The sequence below is a fragment of the Amia ocellicauda genome, chromosome 7 (assembly GCF_036373705.1).
Source record: "Amia ocellicauda isolate fAmiCal2 chromosome 7, fAmiCal2.hap1, whole genome shotgun sequence".
Classification (NCBI taxonomy): domain Eukaryota; kingdom Metazoa; phylum Chordata; class Actinopteri; order Amiiformes; family Amiidae; genus Amia; species Amia ocellicauda.
The window spans coordinates 32,516,664-32,542,034 of NC_089856.1; the positions used below are offsets into that span (position 1 = coordinate 32,516,664).

At 38.9% G+C, this 25,371-nt stretch overlaps 1 protein-coding gene across 2 annotated transcripts in view; it reads left to right on the top strand.

The window, feature by feature from the left end:
• The window catches only part of LOC136753270 (arf-GAP with coiled-coil, ANK repeat and PH domain-containing protein 2), a 60,266-nt gene that overhangs the window by 24,832 nt on the left and 10,063 nt on the right, over window positions 1-25,371 (top strand). For both annotated transcript variants that reach the window (XM_066709236.1, XM_066709237.1), the window contains exons 5-18: window positions 680-738; window positions 1,305-1,488; window positions 6,703-6,747; window positions 7,049-7,144; window positions 9,897-9,971; window positions 17,060-17,172; window positions 21,185-21,236; window positions 21,479-21,579; window positions 22,020-22,125; window positions 22,285-22,493; window positions 22,622-22,691; window positions 22,951-23,045; window positions 23,889-24,082; window positions 25,215-25,328. In XM_066709236.1, coding sequence (XP_066565333.1) covers window positions 680-738; window positions 1,305-1,488; window positions 6,703-6,747; window positions 7,049-7,144; window positions 9,897-9,971; window positions 17,060-17,172; window positions 21,185-21,236; window positions 21,479-21,579; window positions 22,020-22,125; window positions 22,285-22,493; window positions 22,622-22,691; window positions 22,951-23,045; window positions 23,889-24,082; window positions 25,215-25,328 — 1,513 coding nt within the window. The remainder of the gene's footprint in view (window positions 1-679; window positions 739-1,304; window positions 1,489-6,702; window positions 6,748-7,048; window positions 7,145-9,896; window positions 9,972-17,059; window positions 17,173-21,184; window positions 21,237-21,478; window positions 21,580-22,019; window positions 22,126-22,284; window positions 22,494-22,621; window positions 22,692-22,950; window positions 23,046-23,888; window positions 24,083-25,214; window positions 25,329-25,371) is intronic.

Here is a 25,371-nt window from a genome sequence, read left to right on the forward strand (position 1 = left end):
ATGTGCATGACAAATACTAGTCATTGTTCCTTACATTCTAGGAACAGTTTTTGTTTTCGTTTTTTCGGGGTATTTTTGCATCATCAATCAAACGTGTTGAATGAAATCCTGGCATCAGTTGTCCTGTTGTAGACCAATAACGAATACATTGAATCTGTAAAATGAATTCCATTTCTTCCATCTTTTTTACTTATTTGTTTTTGCACTGATTCATATGCTTTGAATGACAAGTTTCCTCAAGGCCTGGATGCATAATGCTGATAAAAGGCCTGATTAAAAATCTTGCTAATTAAACTCCCTAACTTACTAGAACATGTGGTTTGGGATTAATTGTACATACAGCAGTTGAGAAGTTTCGCTATTTAAAGCTGTTCTGAAGTTGGGGAAGTAGAAAATAGAGATAGTGACTCACTGTTAACCACTTACATTGAATGTGGTTCCATCATGAGTCGTGCTAAAAGCCTTCATTGATTTTAGTGAGCACATGGTCTTTAGTCACAGGATACAATGCTGTGCTTTTAAGAGCAGATGGGTCTGTCTTCAGGCCTGGCTTCTTCTTTTTTTAATTAGGCTGGTTAAAGCTGAGTATTTGGAAATTATTAAATCTTCCACACTGAACCCAAGATCCCATCCTTTAGATCACACTGTTCCACTGTTTTCTAACTGTTTTGTTTTTCAGATCTTATTTGACCAAGCCCAAAGGTCTATTAAGTCACAGCTTCTAACTTTCGTCAAAGAGTAAGTTTATGTAAAGAAAGCTCTTTTAAACTTTGTTCTTAATAATTTTATTGATGTGTATATTTTTGTTTTGTGGTAAAATATATATTTTTTATGGCCAAACATTAAACATGGGCATAACAATAGTGATGAGTCTAGACCCATTTCATGATACTCCCACACAAATGCTAAAAACAACTCTTCGTATACTGGTGCAAAATGTAAGTGTGATTTTTTAAAAAGGCGTCTTAAACACCCCTGAATGAATCCATGCCCTACTGTATTAACACTGCCCACGACACTTTTTGCATAACTAAAATAAAAAACAATGATAAAGCAGACTTTATTGAAAAGCTACAATAAACTTAAAGTGGATCCATTACAGCTTCCCAACACTATTATAAGTTGTTTATTTTTTTGCACCTTTTCTGATAAATATTGCCTGTCACATAATGAAAAGGTATAATCACACTCAAAAAAGACAATAATTAGTAATCATAACTGATTCATATGTGTAATTGCGATATATTACCAAATGACATGACTATGGCCGGATGCCTCATCTTCACCTCTGTGCTGTTTCACAGAGACCTCCGTAAATTCAAAGATGCCAAGAAACAGTTTGACAAAGTGAGTGAAGAGAAGGAGGCGGCGCTGGTCAAGAACGCCCAGGCTGCACGCAACAAACAGCATGAAGTGGAGGAGGCTACCAACATCCTCACCGCAACCCGAAAGTGCTTCAGACACATTGCTCTCGACTATGTACTACAGGTGAGCCACAGTGTCTGCGCAGCTGTACTGCAGCAGGGATAGAGAACGTCTTCCCCATGAAAACCAAACCAAATCTGTCAGTTTCATTGGGAATATTTTCTTCTGAAAGCTGACCCTAATGTCTGTTTAAGTCTTTGAAAATTCTCTTTTTCTGGGCTCTGGTGCAAGTTTGCTTTAACTACAAACTCCTGTTATACTGTGGGCTTAATTGTCCTCAGACAAAATAGTGAATTTTGTCTGTGTTCTGGTCTTGTCTGTGTAATATCTGTGTTTGCCTTTAACAAGTAACGTATTTAGTTTGACACAGCATGCATTGACACTCGTTCACTGAACCCTTGCCATGGAGTAATGATACACAGCTGCACAAATGCCTGCTCATCTCAGCTCAAACAAAAGTCAGTTCTGGTAGTTTCATAAATCCAATTAGGTTTTTTTTTTTTTTAAAACCTCTTGTCATATCTTTTGACCTGGTTAAACATGTCTTGTTTCCTTATTTGCAAATTAGTGTATTTTCTTTGGGGGGGAGAGAGGGAATTGAAACATTGTTCTCTGGGAGGCAGTTTTTTAAAAGGGTAACCCCTACTATAAGAGGTTATTCATAAACCAGAGATACTTATATAATAAAACAAAACCGTAGGCATGTATTATGAGTAACCTTTTGTTATTCTCCTTTGGGTATTGATTCTATGTCTAAAAGCCTGTCTTTGTAGGTTTTATGGAATTACAATAAAAAGACAGGGGTGATTGAGAGAGTCAGGTTTGACAAGGACACAGTTTTTGTATCACTGCTAACTCAGCTGACCTTTGAGAGAGGCAGAAGGCATTAGTTTAATGGGAAATGGCTTTGTCTACTCTTCCAGTATCCCATATTAACCTTTGACTCCATTTTACAGAAAGTAATATTGGTGGATGCAATAGAAATAAATGAGAAATATTATTTTCACTCATTAAAGCTGTGAACGGCAGCAGTCATTTAAAAAATAAACAAAACTAAATAATCATACACATTTTTCAGCTTTTGTATTATGTTTTTTTTTCTCTGTGAGATATAACTAATTACCCTTTTGTAAGTACAATTAAAATTAATTGTTGCTGACAGGACATAATTTGTGTGAAGTGGAAGTATTAGTGATATAGGCCTAAACTGCTTTGTCATTGTATGCATCACATCCAGCTACCAGGATTTACCCTCATTTTATGTATTTAATTTGAGAGAGAGAGAGAACCTAAAGTAGAGTAATTGATTAGTTAACACAAATTAGGTAAAATGTTACTTAAGACATCAGTGGTGAACAATTAGTTTAATGTATATATCATTAATTTAATCAGTGTTTAAATGGAGGCAATGGAACGTTTTATTTTTATTTATTTATTTTCCTCCTCAGTTCCTGAATGATGCATTAATACATTATCACTCTGATTCAGAAAGGCAATACATAGTTTAGTTGCTTCTTAAGTAACAAATCACAAGCCCATTTGTGTCTAGCACCATTTAATTGAATCTTTCCAATGCTCTAGCCTCATTACACCGCCGGCTCTTAACTTCATGACTAATTATCTGCATTAAAATCCTGTGAGAATATGGAGAGCTATTTGTAGAGTAGAGCACTCTCATAGCCAACCCCGTGCCATGTCAGTTGTCATTTCAAATGCATTTTGGGGGAGAGGCTTCAAATACTAGCTTGGGTATGTTTTGGGAATAATCCAAACTAATACAATTTGAATTTTGAAAACTGGCAGAATTAATCAAATGAAATATAGCACCAGGACAGAGAAGTTATTTTGTTTTAATGGTGTTATAGATTGCAGTTAAGGAAGGTGAGAGCACATATAACAACAAATACCCATTTTATAAAGAAATATTTCCCCAAAATATTAAAAGTCATGCATGACATTTTGATAGGCACAGGGGGAATTCAACAACAGTGTCTCTGTGGTGATAGTCTGGCTTGGGGAATGACAGTGTCTGTCACTAGCTAGCCATTAGTGGGATGGGCAGAGCTGAGTCAGTAGTGCCATTTGCTCATTAGCCTTGCTATATCGGATGCTGAATCACAATATGAAATTAAGTGATATTCCTCTCAGGTCTGAGAAAGCATGTGGATTTCCTAGCACCTGGTAGGGGTGGTGAATGGCTCTAAACTGCAGTTACCCTGCTAAAAATATTTGTGGATCCATAATTAATTGTGTGTGTACTTTTATTAATGCATACACTTTATTAAAACTGATCCATACTGTAGTGTTTCTGAATGAATCCACAGAGTAGAAGGTGACCCTCTGGCCTGCTCTCTGCTTTCCCAGTAGAGAGGATATCTTGCATCGTGTTGAGGGCTGGGGAGGAATGTGCTTGTGACCTTCCCCACAGGTGGGATAGGATTTCACACATGCTGGTTGTTTTATGGGCTGTCAGTACTTGGATCCGTTTATTTATTACTATAGGATATCACGCACGCAAACATGCATTTCCACAAGGACAAGGACAAGATGATAAATCCTGTTCTTTCCTAGCCATTGTTTTATGTATCTAAAGAAAATATACACAATATTACACACAGTGGTATCACAAGGATAGGTATACATTGCAGAGATTCTATCAGAATAGAAGATTTGCTTATAAAATCAGGTTTATGGAAATGGAAAGTAAACAAAAATGTGGTCTGAACTCTTGTTTTTGTAACCTACTTACATATTCTCCTTTGGTATATGATGTTTGTACTCCTCCACCTTTGGGATGAACAATATAAATGCAAAATGTTGTATTTATTTATTTTTCTTCTGTGTTCTGGAACCTATGACAAGAAGGGATTGTGCACTGTTGATAAGTAAAGAACGTTAAGCTAGATGGAGAAGAATATTTTTTTTCCCTTCGATCATAGCAGACAGTGGGCAAGGACATCTATACACGCATGACCTGGCTGGCTGTCAGTGACTGTGTATGAGGCATAGGGAAAGCTGATAAGTACAGTAGGTATCCAGGCTGAAGACATGCACTGCTGTTGGTTATTTCCACTGCAGTCTTGAATACATTACTGTATGTGTGTGCTGCGGTTCTTTATCCTACTTATCTCGGTCACAGCTGTTGAAAATGAAGAATTTGTTATTTTCGCCATCTAGAGGTGGCAAAGAGTATGGCTGAAGTTGCTGTTCTGTGGTCTGAGCATGCTTGTGAATTCAGAAATTGCTTATTTATATTGTATTAACTGATAATAGGACAAATATATTAAAACAAAAAACAATGCTTTTTCTTTTTCTGTCATGATATTAAATTTTGTATTTTTAGTTGTTTAAAAATGTTTTAAGGTAAAATATATATATTTTTATATTTACAATTTTAAAGTAGCTCACTTTAACCAGAAGTCATAAAAATGAAGGAATATGAAAAGTTGTTCTCATTTTGACCATTTGGCTACTAATATCTCCTAGTTCCTTTCTCACTTACACTACATATGACATTCATATCATTTTTTTGTAGTTTGTGCTCAGTGTTCCAGCAAGCATTCTGAAAAAAAAAAAAATTGATCGTATTTAATGAGTAGAAAACCGAAAAGTTGCATGTGACCGGGGTGCACTGGAGTGAATTAAAATTCTTCACCCACTGCCTGCTAGTGTTGTCACGATACCAGAATTTTGAGTTTAATACCGGGTTTAGTATCACAATACTCGATACCGAAACGATACCACAACAAAGTAAATACACCTATTAGCCAAAGTCATAGAATAACCACTGGGCTTTATTTTTCAAACACTGAACAATATACTGACAAATGGGTAGAAAACACAAAATAAATAACTACAACACTGAATTAAATAACAGAATATGATAGTTCTCTCACAACGTAATTTTTTACAGAACAGCAGCATGATTTTTTCAAGGAATTACAGATTATAATAATTGAATTTGAAATGCACCCTTTAACATGTTTGCATATGAGAGAAATGTTTTGAGCGAGACAAAAAAAAAAAAAGATTCCAATTCCAGGAATTCCACACTGAAGCATTACTGAAAACTGTCACTCCCTAACCCAATCCAAATGACATTTAATAAATACTTTTTAGTGGACAGATTATTTAGTTTTAGTTTAATTTTGTTGGGGTAAACGAAGACCTAATTTCAGAAGCTCAGCCTTTTTTTGTTTGTGTGTTTGGTTAGTTTTTGTTTTGCTTTGCAGTTTGTGCAAGTGCTGAATTACAAACCGCCCCTATGAAGGAATCAGTCTATCTTTCCCTCTTTTCTACCAGTATGTTTATTGCTATTTCTGGAAAAGCTTATTCTGTAGAGCTGTCTTTCAAGTAAATGAATTGTAACCAATACATGTTTATTTTGTCTATATTGTTTACAGTAATCATATATATATATATATATATATATATATATATATATATATATATATATATATATATATATACAGATAGGCACGGTTATTATATTAGTTGTACTTTGTTCTGCGGGTGTGTTTATTGCTATGTAGGTCTGAAAAAAAAAAAAGCTTATTCTAGTGATACATCTTTCTAGTAATATTATTGTCATCAATATTTTGTGTGTGTTTTTTTGCAGTGATTATTTAAATACATATAAGGAAAGTTATTATATTTTAATCTACACTTATGATTGTAGAAATGTAATACACTAAATGTCTGCAATACTACAAAACGTGCCTGAAAAAAATCACACTTGATTGAGGGGAAATGTACTTGACTGACTCGATTCTCTCAAACATGATGACGTGAGATACATTTGAAAGAACTACCGAACCTAACAAATATTCTTGTATCAAACTGTCTTTTGTATCGAATTTTCACTATACCGTTCAACAACACTACTGCTCACAACAAGTCAGTGTGTTGCTTTGCAGTAGTCTGGTTTAAGTGTTTTCCTGCTGACAGGCCCTCTCTGACTCAGCTGATTATATTTTTCTGCAGAATATGGAGTAAAGTTGAATATCCTAATAAATTCAGATATGGACCTCATCTTGAATTGTAACGAAAAACAGAACAAACATCATAAAGGTGAAGAAAAATATTAGCTGTCAAAAGAAAGTGATTAAATAGACTTCCATTAGGAATTGTATTTTTTGCTGTAATTGTAATATCATTTGTGAAATATGTATATTTTCTGACAACTGTAAGTCACCCTGGGAAAGGGCAACTCTTAATAAATTAACCCTACTGGAAGGTTCCCACTGAGAAAATAACTTTTTGCATTGCTTTCCCTAGATTAATGTCCTGCAATCCAAGAGAAGATCGGAAATCCTCAGATCGGTGAGATTTTTATTTTATTATTATTTTTTTAATTCCAAACCTTAATACAAGGAATGTCTCCAAAACTAAAAGAAAACAGAACTGAATATAAGAGGACAAATGCAACAACAACTGGTGCAAAAGAGTACTTTTGGGCTGAAGACAAATTTGACTTCTAGTGTGAAGTTTTGATAGTGACCTGTGTTGATCTCTGAGATTACCGAGTTGCATTCAAAGCAGCAGGTGTGTTGTATAGATCTTTCCTATTGGTTATAAAATTGTAGCTAATCCTTTTTTCTTTTTGTCTTTTTGAATCTTGCAGATGCTATCATTCATGTACGCACACCTGACCTTCTTCCATCAAGGCTATGACCTGTTCAGTGAGCTGCAGCCACTAATGAAACAGCTGGGGGGACAGGTGAGCTATGGGACCTGGGGCTTAGTTAAGGGTTTTGTGTCATATAAGAAGATTCTTGCATAGAAACAGGGCACACACAGGGCTGTGATGCCGTGCAGCTTTTTCGTATTCTAAAGTGGATACAAAGTCAGCTATCTACAATACAATAAGCTCAGTTACTTATCTCATCTTTTTATACGCATTTATTCAAAGCAAATGAAAAAACAATGAACCTTCCACTCCCACTCTGCATTCTTACATTATTTCTTATTATGGAAAAACACACTGAACCAAAAGGATCTTTCCATCTGTCCACAATTAGCAGATGGCTGAAGACATTTATGGCCCTAGGAATTAATGTTGTGCGTGTAGTTGGTTAACAAAATAACAAAAAGCCTTTGTGTGATAATGCTGATTTTTATTTGGTATTTTGTAAATATGGTGTCATGTTATGAAACTGGAATAGTGATGTCATAAGTCTGTATTATTACTTCATGTAGTTTTCCTGTGGGCTTTGTTTTGTTCAGCTTTTCCCTGAGAACCCATTTTAGTCCCCTAAAATTTAATTTAATTTCAGTGCACTGAAGCAGGTTACACTGTTCTTATTATATCCCATTTCACTCATTACTAGTCTCCCTCCATCATGCCATCTGTTTAACCAACAAGTTAACCAACAAGTCTAAAATTAAGGGGTTTTAGGCATTTACTCTGCTTTACTTATTTGATTAGATGAAAGTGGATTTCTTGCCGGGCAATTTTCAGTAAACCCTGGATAACTATTTCAGTAAAGCCTTGAGGCAAGCAGTGAGATAATTATCGTATGTGAGAGACTGTTTAAATATAGTGGCAATCTGACCAGTTGTTTCACCAGATCCAGATTTTTTATTTATTTATTTATTTTTCTTGGTAATAATACGTTACCCAGTGTCTGTGCTGGTTTGCTTTTCCTTGTTTAGTGTAAGCATGTGCTCGTGCTGTTTTTGTCTCAAGATAGAAAAAGGAAGTCTTCTGCGTCAGGCAGAAGTGTGTTTTCATAGGAAGCAGAGACTGGAAGGGAATTCCGATTCTGGGATTTTCATGAAGTCAGTGACGGTTCATGCTGAGAGCATGACAGTTGGTAAAAAGCAGCTGACTGGAAAGGATGCAGGACGGACTCTGATATTTAATATTCAGTTAATGGCACCTTGAGGGACGAAAATACTGCACAATGAGGTTGAAGAAACTTCAGAGCTTGTGTCGGGAAGTGTGGAAAAGCTGCCAGCAGGTTCGCACTTCTTTTGTCTCACCTTGGAGTTAGAGATCTAGGAAGGGGGAATTAAAATGCTTGGGTAGCTCTAAACTTCCAAGTAAACAGTAGTTGAGACTATTATCATTTTTTATTACGCAGTCGCTAGCTACATATTTGTATAGATGGTAAACAAATCTATATTTGAGCTTATCTAACTTTGTTTTTAAAATAGACTGAAATGAATGAGGATCACTTTTGACCCATTACAGTGTTAGGAACATCATAATGCAGGAAGTATGTAAGATTATATGTAAGATAAGTTCAAATTTCCTATAGAAAAAAGGACAAATGTACTTGGGAATATACATTGTTTTTTGCCTAAAAGTGAGGCTGAAATCTTTGTATAGTTACGTCATCCTGTTGAAGAGAATGAAAATACATGGTTGATAAAAAGAGTAGGGTTTGTGTTTTGCCATGAGAGGAAAAATTACAAAAAATATGACATTGTAAACATAAATTGATTTGATTCAAAATAAAAGGAAAGAGGTTTAATGTGTTTTAGTTTATAGTTGTAACCATTCCTGAAATAAAATCTGTGTTACAACTCCCACAATTGCTTTCTGTTGGAGAACTTTGTTTCACTTTTGAAATTTAAATGGTAAGCCCCTCTTCAGGGGAAATCCAGCAGAGCTTTATTTTTGTGGTTAATCCACAGCAGGTGACTCCTTTTTTCTCAAAACTGGAAACTTTGTTGGAGATGAATTCCAGGTGCTTAAGATACATACAGAAAAATTATGTGCCACTGGGCAGAACCGGGTAAACATTTCCTACACATGATGGTATCACAAACCTGGCAGGCTTTCAGTTTTCTGAGCTGGAATCCAATTATATTTTTTCTAAATATTTATTCTAATTTGACCTGAGTGAGGCTGAAAATACATAAAAAGCCTTCATGTTTTCATTTTCTGTGTGTTTGAGTGTATGTAGATGATTTCATATAAAAAGAAGTGAAAAATGCAAAACATTGGAATGAATTGATATATTGGCTGTACAGGCTTTTCTGGTGTCAAATGACCCATGTATCATCATTGCATTAAGTATAGTATAGGTGAGTTTAAAGTTTTAGGTTGACCTTTAAAAATCACACGTGTCCAGACTGGGCTATGCATCAAAATTTTATATGAGTTAAAAAACCATTGCGGTCTGTTTTTGTTTAAAACAAATCACAAAATATAGTGACAGACAAAGCTACCAGAAACCAAATGAGTGCCATAAGGAAGATGCTTGTTGTTGTTGTTATTCATATCTGTATTATTTATATATAAATGTGTGACATACGTATGTGAATGTGTATACACACACACAAAATATATATATATATATATATATATATATATATATATATATATATATATATATATATAAGTGCTTGTATGATGTCTATCTGTCTAGCTCTTTACCTGTCAACTGCTTTTAGTGTTTTCTTCAGTTCTGCTGACTCTATGTAGATGGATGTATAAAAAGGTGGCTGTTGTTTTCTTGCAGCTGGACCAACTGGTGATCGATGCTGCTAAGGAGAAGCGGGACATGGAGCAGAAACACTCCACCATCCAACAGAAGGTAAGTGCTTTTCATATCTGCCCATTTCACACCTCAATATATGGAACTGTGATTTGTGCATGTTCACAGCCTTGACCTGAGACAATGGTTAGATTGTGCAAGGAGGGGCATCCTTAATATGTACCCAATAGGCTAAGAATCCAGCAGTGTGTTCTCCATTTCCCTTGTCACTGAGGCTTTGTTCGGCTTAATTTAGTCATCTAGTCACATGTAAAATATACCTTAATGACTCAAGAACTACTGCTAGACGAATTTCATGCACTCAGCCATGTGATTTGGCACATAGTCAGCAGTGGTGTGATTGTTCGCATATTGTAGTGGAACAGCTCTCCAATGGTAACATTTCTTTAAGTGAGTTTTACCGGATGTCTGTCAAAACAGCAAAGCTTCTCATCAGGGTTCGGTGCGGTCCCGTGGGTGTCGGATAAAAGTGCCCTGGAGTACAAAGCGAAAGTATTAAGTTGCCCACTTCTCTTTTAAACTCTTCATGGCAATCTGCGCATTTCCTTTCCTTGCCTATACACACGCGCAGCTTCTCGCTCTCTATCCTTCAGAGCATCTTTTATTGGGATTCAGAACCAAAAAGGATTCATCCTGATGCAATACACGGGTCACTGTGCATTGTGCCTTGAGCATAAAAGAACAAGGGTTTATTATCATTTGAAATAGTCATATTTGTAGAGCAGGGTTGCCTTCAATATATTTATAGATGTGGATCAACCTGTGTGTAAAATGCAGATTCATAACGTGTTTATTCATTTCTGTTATATTCTAAATGTAGTATAAAAACTTGTATATACATATATACACTCACCTAAAGGATTATTAGGAACACCTGTTCAATTTCTCATTAATGCAATTATCTAACCAACCAATCACATGGCAGTTGCTTCAATGCATTTAGGGGTGTGGTCCTGGTCAAGACAATCTCCTGAACTCCAAACTGAATGTCTGAATGGGAAAGAAAGGTGATTTAAGCAATTTTGAGCATGGCGTGGTTGTTGGTGCCAGACGGGCCGGTCTGAGTTTTTCACAATCTGCTCAGTTACTGGGATTTTCACGCACAACCATTTCTAGGGTTTACAAAGAATGGTGTGAAAAGGGAAAAACATCCAGTATGCGGCAGTCCTGTGGGCGAAAATGCCTTGTTGATGCTAGAGGTCAGAGGAGAATGGGCCGACTGATTCAAGCTGATAGAAGAGCAACTTTGACTGAAATAACCACTCGTTACAACCGAGGTATGCAGCAAAGCATTTGTGAAGCCACAACACGTACAACCTTGAGGCAGATGGGCTACAACAGCAGAAGAGCCCACCGGGTACCACTCATCTCCACTACAAATAGGAAAAAGAGGCTACAATTTGCACAAGCTCACCAAAATTGGACAGTTGAAGACTGGAAAAATGTTGCCTGGTCTGATGAGTCTCGATTTCTGTTCAGACATTCAGATGGTAGAGTCAGAATTCGGTGTAAACAGAATGAGAACATGGATCCATCATGCCTTGTTACCACTGTGCAGGCTGGTGGTGGTGGTGTAATGGTGTGGGGGATGTTTTCTTGGCACACTTTAGGCCCCTTAGTGCCAATTGGCCATCGTTTAAATGCCACGGCCTACCTGAGCATTGTTTCTGACCATGTCCATCCCTTTATGACCACCATGTACCCATCCTCTGATGGCTACTTCCAGCAGGATAATGCACCATGTCACAAAGGTGGAATCATTTCAAATTGGTTTCTTGAACATGACAATGAGTTCACTGTATTAAACTGGCCCCCACAGTCACCAGATCTCAACCCAATAGAGCATCTTTGGGATGTGGTGGAACGGGAGCTTCGTGCCCTGGATGTGCATCCCACAAATCTCCATCAACTGCAAGATGCTATCCTATCAATATGGGCCAACATTTCTAAAGAATGCTTTCAGCACCTTGTTGAATCAATGCCACGTAGAATGAAGGCAGTTCTGAAGGTGAAAGGGGGTCAAACACAGTATTAGTATGGTGTTCCTAATAATCCTTTAGGTGAGTGTAGTATATAGATGAGTTTCACAAATGGGAGGAAGTTTTTAGAACTTCTACTATAGAATTGTGAAGCTTTTAAATATGCTAATATAAGGCATTAGCTGTCAGTTAGTTAAGGACAGTAGAAGTGGGAGCATCAGTGTTGTCTTTGCACAGCTCTCTCATGTAATATATGTACTGCTTATGTATTTTTAGCACTTTTATGATTTTACTGGAACTTCTCCTATGCCTATCTTAGCACATACCAGGGACAGAAATTAATTGTTTAACTGTTAATTGTAATTGTTATCTAATTTGTACTAAGAAGCATATTTTGTACAAATTGTATTGACTGCCCTTTGGAATGTTTTCAGAATGCTTCCTGTGAAAACTGTAAGGTGCCCTGGATAAGGGTGTCTGCTAAGAAATAAATATTAACAATCAGTAAGCCTCTGTATAAGCAGCATCAGAATAATGAACATGTTGTCATCTTATCCATTGTCAAGTCAGTCATATGATCTCAGAGAGTGATATACAGTAGGCTCTTAGTCATTGTCATGTATTATTAATGTGCGAGGGGCAGTATGAGGAAGGCTTGCTTACAGGACAGGTGAGATCCATTACCACCCTGCTCCAGTGTTGCTTTTCAGCCAGGACTGGGTCAGATGTCCTCTGGTTCTGACCCCTGGGGAAATGGGAACACCCACAAAAAGAGGTGCATGTCTGTAATGTATTGTTCAATTAATTAATGTCGCTAGATACGAGTGAGAACTAGTTTCTGTATGAATAATTAAAAATGTATATATAAAATGGGTTTCACAGAAGCACTTTTGGCAAGCCTCTTATTGCAGGCTTTTAGAAGGGGTGAAAGTAAGGCTATGTGTTTCTACCACTCGTCTGTAAACGTGAGCAGAGAGAGGCCAGGGCTGATGTTCACAGTGCAGTACTCCCTTAAGCTCCAGTAATGTCTGTACTAACATCTCCTTGCCCTTGAGTGCTCATGTTCAGGGCTCCGTCTGTCTGCCTGACCCTCCCCTCTCTGTGCAGGATGCTATTTTTATGCAGTCTTTCTCTCTCTCTCTCTCTCTCTCTCTCTCGCACTCTCTGCCCTGGTATCTGCAATTTATATTCTGATCTTTCTCCTCTCCTTGCTACTCTCAGGCTGCTCTGCAGGTAAGCTTTTTGATCTCTTATTATTGTCTTTTGTTTAATAAGGCAAGGTGAAATGTCAACGATAGGTTCTGTGAATGTTTAGACTTTCCAGCTATCCATTCTCGGTTTTCTGGGTATATTGTAGATTTAGTACATTTTAAATGAAAATGTATACTTTTGGTGTTAAGACCAAAAAATAAGGATATCTTATCTTTATTGGCATTGTTATTTTAGTGATCTTGTTTAAATTTACAATATTTTAACAGTTGTGGAGAATGAGATTTTAAGCTTTAGTCTGATTTTATTATATATGTTATGCTATGTAAAATGGTGAAGGGTTTGGACGAGTAGGCAAGAATTGTCAACACAATTGAACTTGTCTAAACATGTTCTCTCCTAAATCACAGAACTGAGTAATGCTAGGTTAATGCATATTGTATGAACCTTTCCATTCATTTTCATATTATCAATCACTGGATTAACATTCTGTGTGAATCAAAATCGTTTCTCAGCATTTTTTTTTTTTTGCTATTGTTTTAAAAACACTAACAAAAACAAAGCAACCTTTTGTCCACAACATGTATAATTCCTATTATAGCTTGACATCTATAGGAATCCTACCACAACAAGAGCTCAGCCTGATCCTTTAAAATGGATGCATGTAAAAGTGTTTAAACGGCACATTGCAGTATAAATCTTTAATGCTACACTGCTGAAGCCTTCCATTCCATGAAGCACTGCGTTATTCTAACCTGCACTATTGAGTACAACTTGAGCTTCCCAGTATTGACTGAATGTCTGCTCGGAGCCGGAGAGTAGGGCTGCTCATTACACACAGCGCTGACCTTCGCGCTGCTCCGTTTAAAGCAAGGAGCAGTGCAGGGAGAGGAGGAGCTACATTCAAGCAGCATTTGCCCCCGGCAGTGCTACAGTAACATGGCCTTGTCAGGGAAGCCCTGTGACACACCGCGACTAGCAGCGGTCAGAGCTCGTCTATAGACATGCAGCCAGCTTGTGTACAGACTATACACTGGGAGAGGATCTAAGGAGCTTTGCCTTGCGGCTGTAGCTGAGATGCCCTGAACAGAAGAGACCTATTAGGCTAGCACTCTTAATTTGTTTATTCAGTTTGCTGCTTAAATTGGAATAACCTAACCCACATAAAAAAAAGAAAGAAAAAAAAGAGGACGACGACAGCATGAAAATCTTCAGCAGGTTTCATTATGTGTGGTACCTGGTAAGTGTTTGCCCTGAAGAGGAGGTGATGACATGTGTGTTGAAGCAAAACTGGAAGTGCACTCTGTAGAGTATTAGAGCTGAGGGCCATGTGTGTGTGAGTGTGTGCATTTATGGAGTAGATTCACCTAACGTTTACTCTTGGTCAGTTATACGTGGGTGTTCCCATCAGTGGTACGTTTTTTTTTTTTCTTTTTTCTCCCAGTAAGCCTCGGCCAAACAAGTTTTCCTTGTTCTAATATAAACTTTTAGGTGACAGAGTCTGAGTCAGTTCCAGATGTCCGGTGCTTTTGTGCTTGGAGCTCAACAGCTGTAGGTAGCTTTTTATGTATCTTAACTTTTACTTTGTATTATTGTTTTTATATCCCCTTATCTTTAATTATGAAAAGTTTGATTTTCAGATTGGCAATAGCTTTTATACGTGTAAACAGAAAATTATTGGTGGACATACATCATTTGTCTTTGAAGTTTGACATTTCATATTCATTTTGAAGCATTTTGTGATTTGTTGCAAACATCTGTTATATTTAGAATATATAGAATTATATTGTCACTTTGAATACCACATTGACAAAACTGTAGTAGCCAAGCAGGAAGGATGTTGTGACTGTCTGAGTTCAAAGATTATCTAGAAAAGAATTTGGAAGAATGTGAATAACACCACTATATAAGACTTATCTTAAGACTTAAGACTTAATAAGCTACACTAAGTGTAAGATTGCAACCGTTCCTCAAAATGAATATGAAAATCAGCTCCTTTACTTAAGTAAAATTAAAAACACAAAACAGGCCTGGAATTTGTGAGAGTAATGGTTTGTTCTAACCCAGTGGTTCCCACTTGCATTTTTTTCTTGGCTAGGAGTGCATAGATGTATTTAAATGCAGTGTTGGCTATACAGTCAATGTTGTGGTGGTCCGTGATACTTTAATACCACAAATAGCCTGTCCGCAGTGTGAAGTTGCTTGGGACCCGCTGTTGTTACCCACAATGCGTTTCGCCTCTCGTGGGTATGCCAGTCATGCTTAACCTGCAGGTCCAGACCTGTCTATCTTATTTGTACACTTTCAGCCGCCAAAATAAACCGTTCCCACAAACTGGTTCAGCATGGAAGATAATACGGCCAGTATATTAACACTACTAGACACAAATGTGCTTAAAACGCAAGAGAAACAAGCAATCTGGGACCCTTATTCAAAGAGAGAATAGGACACAGTAACGTGCTTGGTAAGAGTCTGTATTGTTCAGAAACGCTTATGGCACTGTAAGGAGCAGTTATTAAAGGCTTTCAGTGATCGAATCTTATCCTGGTAAAATGCATCTGAGCACATTCCCCAGTTAAATCCTCATGCTGGTATTATTGTGCAGGCAGGGCTGTTTTTCTTATAATTCCTCCTCCCACTCATTTGATTTTTAATCCTACCAACAAAGTGGCAGGACCCAGAATCTGCTTCAAAAACAGGGAGAAGGACAAAGCAATAGAGCTAACAAACTTTGTTGTACTATTTGGGGGTATCTAGAATATTTTAATAATAGAACAAATATTCTAAATTTGTTATTGACATTTTAATTATACAAAGAAACCCCACCGTTCACTTGCACATTTTACTGAAGTAATCCTGAGGTTTTTCAGTAACCAAAGAGACATTCCCCATTTGGGTTATGTTTATTACTTATTTATGTAATATTTAGTGTACATTCTGTGAAGGCAAAGCACTTCCTAAAGAAAGCCCGCTGCAGCCTAATACTGGTGAGGGGTCTCAAATAGAAGCTTCCAGAGGAGGTAACCGTACTCTACTTCCTGTGTGTAGGAAGCTGAAACTCTCTCCTTTCTCACTTCACTGTGAAGACGCACCGAGGTACTTGGACAGGATTGTGGTGAGAGAGCTAGTGGGAGGAAATAATTTGTTTGAGGCAGTCATGGAACTTGAATGCTAGAAAACGTTGGGTTACAGAACTACAGCAATAGAGATACAAAGACATGCCCATGAAATTAGCATTTCCCCTTGGAGTGAAATCTGTGGTTTCATGTGTCATTAGAAGTGTGTTACCAAAGCATTGTCCGTTGCACACAGTGGATCCCATGACAGTATTATATTACTGTGCTAGTTCCAGTATAGTTCAGGTTCACATTAAAAGGAGTAGTCATTGACAAAGTAAACACACTTAGTCCCCAAGTGGATTGCATTAAACTTAACAGTGGGCAAAGATGATGAATGAAGGGAAATGGACAATTGACATCACACACTCCTGTTTAGCTGATCCTGGCACTGCACTCCTAGTCCTCCCTGTATACAAACCTACAGGGACTGAAAGGAGATGTTTGAAGTAGTTAAAATAACCTGAATAAAAATGGTCAGCGGCTTTTGTTTTCTTAATTTGATTTCCAAGCATTATATGCGTGTTCTGTAAAGTCACCCAAAGGATAACTTCTCTGGCCGTGTCATTGTTCCTTGCCGATGTTAACATCAGTGTTTCTTGTACTTCTGCTGTCTGTGATGTCCTCCAAAGTGTGGCAAACAAGGGGGTTGACTTTAAAACAACACTCACTCGATAAATCATGGCCATCCTTGAGGGTATCAGGATAGGTTCACATTGTAGTGGAAGAAATCTTGCAGATCAGGTCTTGTGTGTGCAATCACCTGTGCTCATGTGCTTTGCTGAACTCATGTGGTCTCACTGCAGCACCTTTCCTCTCTCAGGACTTCTCGAATGACGACACCAAACTGGAGTACAATGTGGATGCAGACAATGGAATTGCCATGGAGGGGTATCTCTTCAAAAGGGCAAGCAACGCCTTCAAAACATGGAACCGGTAGGTGTTTCTGGACACGAAGCCCTTTACTGAGATACATCCACAGCGTATGTGGGCTTGAGTGGGGGAGAGGGCTGAGGATGGAAGTTTTACCTCTCGGCCCAGGGGAACGTGTCCTGGCAGATCAGTTGACGTATAGGAAATGTTTGCTGACAGTGGAGAAGCGTCAGATTTCACCTGGCTGCGTTTTGCTCTTCTTTTTTTTGTCAAAAATTGTCAATTGTCAAAGAAATACTGGAACAAAATTCGTTTCTGTTGGGGTAAATCTTGCAAGAGTTCTGGTCCATGGGACATGATCACATTGTGAGCACATGACTTTGTGTTTTTTTTTTTTTTTATTTATTATTGAATTCTGTTTTCCCAAGATTGAGATCATACAAGCCCACTGCAAAAAGACAACCTCATGATCACAACTGCTTTGTCAGTTTACATGGCAGCTTTAATTGCAAAGTGAGCTGCTTTGCACATGCTGTAATTTCACCGAACTGGCATTTGTAGAATAATCATCAAGTCTCAATGTGCTTAAGTAAGAAGACACCAGGGAATTCCATTCTAGCATGACAATTGAACAGGTTTGGGACTTGAGACAGATGTAGCAACAGAAGCTGAATCTGAAGCTATGAAACTGGAGATGAGCATTATAGAAATAACTCCCAAAACGCTTTTTATTTTCTTCCCTCCATTAGAGCTACAGAGCTCTAATGTATACCTTGACATCATTTGACATTGAAATCATTTTGACTTCCATGGAAAAAAGGCAACATACAATCTAAATGTTTAATTGCTCCATGTCTAGATACAAGTGCCATTTATTTTTGTTAAGCACATTTATTTATTTTTTACTTAACACATCTGTGTTTTTGTCTTTGCTTCCACTTCATATCATCATTGCATTGTATTCACTCTTCATTTTCCTCTCCTGATTTTTATTTATCTATTTATTTTCTATGTTTCTTTGTTTTAAACTTCCCCAATGTTTTGGTCATCTCCTGCCATTTTGTCACATGACAGGAAAAAGCCATCCCATCAAAGGTACTTGCAAAAAAAATGCTTGTTTTGAGCCCAGTCCCTAACCCTCCCTGTTTTGTGACTGCTGCCTGCCTAGGTTTAGGTTACCTGTGTATGTGTATCTGGTTACTAGTCCAGGATTCACTGTCCTGGTGACAAACAAAACAAAGCGGACATGGAAATTGCAATGAGGATGAAACCTAGGATGTCTACAAGTTATCTAACACCACAGGCTCCAAGGGGCCTGAATTCATAGCTGTTGTATTTGTCCTATACAAGCTTCTAACCACCAATATGTTTTAATGTGAGGCATGCTATTCACCATACTTCAATGTGAGGAGGATAACTGCAATATTAAAATTACATGGCTGTTTCTCATCTACTCTTTTCTGCAGCTGCACAATAATCAATACGTTTTAACATCTATTGCTGTTGATTGCCTTACGATGTTATTCTGCTCATTTCTCACTCACTTATCACAGTAGTAGATGTTCTGTGTTGCTGTTGAAAACAGTGACTGATTTCTCAGTATTTTGGCGCGGTTTTTTGCATGACTATATGTGTTTTGTAATTGCATTTATTATTATTATTATTAAAAAAAAAAAAAAATGTCCAATACACTCTTGAACTGCGGGAAGCTTATAGATTTGATTTGAACCCCTCTAGCACAAAGATAGGATGCAAAGCATGCAGAATCAATACAGTATTGGAAAAAAGTATTTGATCCCCTGCTGATTTTGTACGTTTGCCCACTGACAAAGTAATGTTCAGTCTATAATTTTAATGGTAGGTGTATTTTAACAGTGAGAGACAGAATAACCACAAACAAATCAAGAAAAACGCATTTCAAAAAAGTTATACATTGATTTGCATGTTAATGAGGGAAAAAAGTATTTGACCGCTTCGACTTAGTACTTGGTTGCAAAACCCTTGCTGGCAATCACAGAGGTCAGACGTTTCTTGTAGTTGGCCACCAGGTTTGCACACATTTCAGGAGGGATTTTGTCCCACTCCTCTTTGCAGATCCTCTCCAAGTCATTAAGGTTTCGAGGCTGACGTTTGGCAACTCGAACCTTCAGCTCCCTCCACAGATTTTCTATGGGATTAAGGTCTGGAGACTGGCTAGGCCACTCCAGGATCTTAATGTGCTTCTTCTTGAGCCACTCCTTTGTTACCTTGGCTGTGTGTTTTGGGTCATTGTCATGCTGGAATACCCATCCACGACCCATTTTCAATGCCCTGGCTGAGGGAAGGAGGATCTCACCCAAGATTTGACGGTACATGGCCACGTCCATCGTCCCTTTGATGCGGTGCAGTTGTCCTGTCCCCTTAGTAGAAAAACACCCCCAAAGCATAATGTTTCCACCTCCATGTTTGATGGTGGGGATGGTGTTCTTGGGGTCATAGGCAGCATTCCTCCTCCTCCAAACAAGGCGAGTTGAGTTGATGCCAAAGAGCTCGATTTTGGTCTGATCTGACCACAACACTTTCACCCAGTTCTCCTCTGAATCATTCAGATGTTCATTGGCAAACTTCAGACGGGCCTGTACATGTGCTTTCTTGAGCAGGGGGACCTTGCGGGCGCTGCAGGATTTCAGTCCTTCACGGCATAGTGTGTTACCAATTGTTTTCTTGGTGACTATGGTCCCAGCTGCCTTGAGATAATTAACAAGATCCTCCCGTGTAGTTCTGGGCTGATTCCTCACCGTTCTCATGATCATTGAAACTCCATGAGGTGAGATCTTGCATGGAGCCCCAGACAGAGGGAGACTGACAGTTATTTTGTGTTTCTTCCATTTGCGAATAATCGCACCAACTGTTGTCACCTTCTCACCAAGCTGCTTGGCGATGGTCTTGTAGCCCATTCCAGCCTTGTGTAGGTCTACAATCTTGTCCCTGACATCCTTGGACAGCTCTTTGGTCTTGGCCATGGTGGAGAGTTTGGAATCTGATTGATTGATTGCTTCTGTGGACAGGTGTCTTTTATACATGTAACGAGCTGAGATTAGGAGCAATCCCTTTAAGAGACTGCCCCTAATCTCAGCTCGTTACCTGTATAAAAGACACCTGGGAGCCAGAAATCTTGCTGATTGATAGGGGATCAAATACTTATTTCCCTCATTAACATGCAAATCAATGTATAACTTTTTTGAAATGCGTTTTTCTGGATTTTTTTGTTGTTATTCTGTCTCTCACTGTTAAAATACACCTCCCATTAAAATTATAGACTGATCATTTCTTTGTCAGTGGGCAAACGTACAAAATCAGCAGGGGATCAAATACTTTTTTCCCTCACTGTATATGTAATCTTGATGATGATGATAGTTGAATACAACAAGATATGCTAATGGCCCCAGTGGTTGTGCTTGGATGCCTGAGCATTTGATTTATCCATATTATACATCTTTTATACATTATTTATTACAAAGAAAAAACAAACCCTGAATTACTTTCATCACAATGTCCCAACACCCTACACAAAAAAAGAAATTGCTTTAATTTCAAACCTTCAGTAAAATATCATCTCAGTATTTGTGCAAGAGTTAGGGGGCCAGATTTATTCAAAACATGGAACAATTCATCCATCCGAAATGTCATACCTAGTGCTTGATTGGTTTCTAATGTGAAGTATAATATCAATAGTAGGGATGGGCAATTGAAGTGTTTTCACTATTCAAATAATATTCTCACCATCGCATGCATGTGCACTCAGTGCCTTTTGTTTATGTTGTTGTCCAGAAAACTAATATTACCGTATTACATGTATTTACTGGTAATTGGCGGTTTACCAATATAGTTAAAATGTTTGCTTCTTCATGCATTTTAATATTTAACTGAGACAAAGGCTTTTCATTTTTAAAATACATATACTTTTTTATCTCGCAGAATTCGACTACTCTCAGTATTCGAATACTAACGTACCTTTGAATATTCGAATACTTGTGCCCATCCATAATTGATTAGTGGATATAAAATCTTAAGCATTATTTATTCAACTTTCCAGGCGCTGGTTCTCCATTCAAAACAATCAGCTAGTTTACCAGAAGAAATTTAAGGTAAGGTCACTATTTATGTATATTCTTTCTGTACAAAATGTCAAATCCTCATTTAATGGATTTTGGTTTAGTCTGCCAGCTAAAACATTCCCATTTCTTTGTAATAAGCTCTATTGAATTCTCCTGATGAATGCATTGTCAAATATAGAAAAGGGTAAGCTTAAAAGAATTGCATTCATGAGCACAGCCCTTGGTTGTGTGAGCGTTGCTGACCCCAGCCTCTCCCTGCCCGCCCTCCCCAGGATAACCCCACAGTGGTGGTGGAGGATCTGAGGCTCTGCACGGTGAAGCACTGCGAGGACATTGAGCGCCGCTTCTGCTTCGAGGTGGTCTCCCCCACCAAGTGAGTACTGTCACACAACTTGCTCTGACTGCAGAACCCAACGTTGGGCCACCACACGGCTGTGAAGAGCAAAGTGGATTTCTTTAAGATCTCCCATTGTGATTATTGTTTTCCAATCACCAGCAGGCTGCCAACATCTATATCTATATGCTATATCGACAAATAAGAGAGCAGCTGCGATTCAGGATTGAGGAGCCAAACCTGAAACTCATCATGACATGCTAGCCTTAGGCAGCCTTCACTGGGAAGGGGTCAAGATTAGAACTCAGTGATTTTAAACAACATTATTACATTTATATCTGAGACTGGAAATGGTTGAGTTTTCGCTTTCATTAAATATTCAGTAATTCAGTTGAATGCTATTGCCAATAATGCTGAATCTATAGGAACAGAAGCCTAAAGTAAGGTGAAGCAGGCTGATGGGGTTGTTTTTCTCCCAGGAGCTGCATGATGCAGGCAGACTCTGAGAAGCTGAGGCAGGCCTGGATCAAAGCTGTCCAGAACAGCATTGCCACTGCTTTCCGGGAGAAAGGAGAAGACTCTGAGGTGAGGTGCCTTAAAACTGCTGTTAAAATACATTTTTTTCTTCTTTACATTAATTACCTCTTTTAGCAAGATCCACTGAATGTAAGAGTTCTGGATCTTTTGGATCTATAAAATGTTAAGCCACATGTCTTGCGCTCCTGACACTCGTGTGGTTTTCAGAAGCTGGACCGGAAGTCTTCGACATCGACGGGCAGTCTAGACTCGGGCAGCGAGCCGAAGGAGAAGTCTCTGAAGGGGGAGAGTGCTCTGCAGCGGGTGCAGTCCATCCCGGGCAATGCCAGCTGCTGTGACTGCGGGCTAGCAGACCCCCGCTGGGCCAGCATCAACCTGGGCATTACGCTGTGCATCGAGTGCTCCGGCATACACAGGTAGCAGGCAGGCCCTCTGCTCTGTGAACCAGTTACTGCTCAACTATTTCAGCTGGATTCATCCTTATCAAAGAAAGTGGTTTCTTTTGAAAGCTGAAACCGCTGTTTTTTTCTTGTGTTCCTTCTAGGAGTCTAGGTGTTCACTTTTCCAAAGTCCGGTCTCTTACGCTGGATACTTGGGAGCCTGAACTACTCAAGGTGAGTACTGACAAGCATGAGTGTCAAATGCAAGTCTTAATTAAGGCGACAGACAGCATTACTCAGAGAAATAGACAGAGAGTGCAGTCATGATAGATGGAGTCCCTGACAGAAGTGTCATTGGGCATTCTATGTGATGGAGGTTTTCAGTTTACAGAAAGAATTAATCAAAACTTAAAGCATAAACATAATTTAGTATTACTGTATTAGGTGCCATAATGTGTATATAATATTAGCTTTGTTTTATTGTTGTTAACAGCTGATGTGTGAGCTGGGGAATGGAGTCATAAATCAAATATATGAAGCTCGGAGGGAGGAGCTGGGAGCTAAAAAGCCACAGGCCGGAGATCCAAGGTACAGCACCCTTAGATACGGGGGCTAGAGGGCTGTCTGTGTTTATGGTATCCCACCACACTCGATACAGGTCCACTCCAACACATTTTGTCTTCTGAATAGAGTTAGTTTTCTTAGAGTTTATTAAAGATTATTTTATTCATATATATATATTTTTTTAGCACATTCTATATGTTCCCGTTTGGTTTCTAGTAAAGCCTTTAGTTTGGAGATGCAACGATTGTATTTAACCTCTCCATTCACTAAAGTATTGATAGAACAGCATCACTTTATATTGCTGCTATTGTCTGTGATTAAGAGATTTTGCGAATTGGAGGATTAACGAGTCATATTATAATTGGAATTAATTCGTTATTGGCGATTTTTGGCAGATTTGTGAATTTGATGGATTAACAAGTGGAGTATAACAGGAGTGGAAAGAGGCCCGTTCCTAACTTTCAGGATAACTTGACAGAAGTCTGGCCTTTTCCATTCCTCAAAGCAAGCGTAACATTATTATGCAGAGATCCCCAATGTCATTGGTGCTGTGGACTGCAGTTAGATCCCATCAAGGCACCCTCAGGACCAAATGAGGCAGATTTTGTGAACAGGAAATCTTTTCACAGCATTACTGTACAGGTGTTTATGACGTTATCACTTAAATTTAAGATGAGCTACAATTCAGCAACTCTTGCAAATAATATATAATTGTAATGACAATTATACAATGCCAGTGCTAGATAGTAGTATAATACTGTACATCATCCATGACTTGACCTCAGTTATTCCCATATGATCTGTGAATCCACCTGCCTCATTTCACTTTGTACTTTGATTCCAACTGGCCTTTAAATTTGGTTTTAGGCATGAGATTGAGGCCTACATCAGAGCCAAGTACGTCGACAAGAAGTTTGTGCGAAAGGCCACTGCAGCAGAGCAGAGGTCAAAGGTTATAGCCTTGAGCAAGCAGGAGAAACGTCTAAGCGGCAGTTCGGAGCACCTCCCACCCCGGCCGCCCCCTCCCACGCCTAAGCAACGCCCCCCCTCTAGCATTTCAGGTGAGACCAAAGTCCTCAGTAACTCTGCTATATTCCCCTCCACAGGCCAAGTACCAGTTGACGGCAGACCGTAGGAGATACTTGATGAGTCAATTGAACCTTATATACACTCAATTGCTAAAGTAAAGAAACTGAAAGGGAGAAATATGTGGCAGATATTTGGGGGGGTCGGCATAAACAACAACCAAACCAGCAAGCCTGCCTAGGTGAGAAGCCATGATTGGTCACAGGCTCGTACCACAGACACCTTTTCGGGCAAGGAAAGCCTTCTCTAGTTTTTAGACTAACACCCTGGCTTTTATCCTGTCCTCTTTTCTCTCTGATACAATCCCTCCCTCCTTCCTTCCTTCCCTTCCTCCCTCTCTCTGGCCTGCTTCTTGCTTCTTAACTAACCCCCACGCCCCCAGCAGCTGCAGCCGTCAGTGAGGAGGCCCGTCGGGAGTCTCTCTTCTGTCCTGACGAGCTAGACTCCCTCTTCTCCTACTTTGACACCTCTTCCAAGCTGCGTAGTAGTAAGTACAGCTCTTGCGGAACATTCTCAATCTGTGCGCTCCCTCCCTTCCTCCCTCCCTCCCACACCTTTAAGTCCATCTGTGCTCTCGTCTTTTCATTGTCTTGGTGTTAGCTTTTCATACATATATTTTTTTACTTTTTCTTGTGTATATCAAATGCTTGTGGAAGTAGTCTTTCAGAAGACTGTTAAACAGTTATTGGAATCAAACATTTTCACCGTGTGTTATTTTTGGTGTTATCTGCTGAACTCCCTTTTGGTGTTTTTTTTTTTTTTGGGGCACATCAGATGATTCATGTTTCTGTCACTGTCAAGCATTTTCTTCCCTTGGTACCTTTGCAGTGACATCTGGACGTTTTGCAGTCTCCCTTCTCACCGTGCTATGCTTGTGTCCCAGTTTTGTTCACTAGAAGGCTGCATTTTCCCATTGAACACCCTGTGTACTGTTGCGAGATTGCTGAGAGTTTACTGCTGGGAGGGACGGCAGCGGTGGGAGAGAAATGTGACTGCCCAGCCGTGCTTGGCTGTGTTGGAGACATGTGGGGGCGACCATCAGTTGTAAGATTGGTGGAGCTGTTGGGAAATGATTGATTAAGGAACCTCCTCTGTTCTGTCTTGCAGTAAAGAGTGCTGACAGCGGGATCCAGAACAGTGCTGATGGGAGCCGGGAAATGCTGGCCTCTACACCCTCCACAAACAGCCTGAGTGAAGGCGGTGAGGAGGGAAATAATCAAAGTAAGCAGTCGTTGCCTTAAGGTTGAGGGGTATTTGAGGTGTT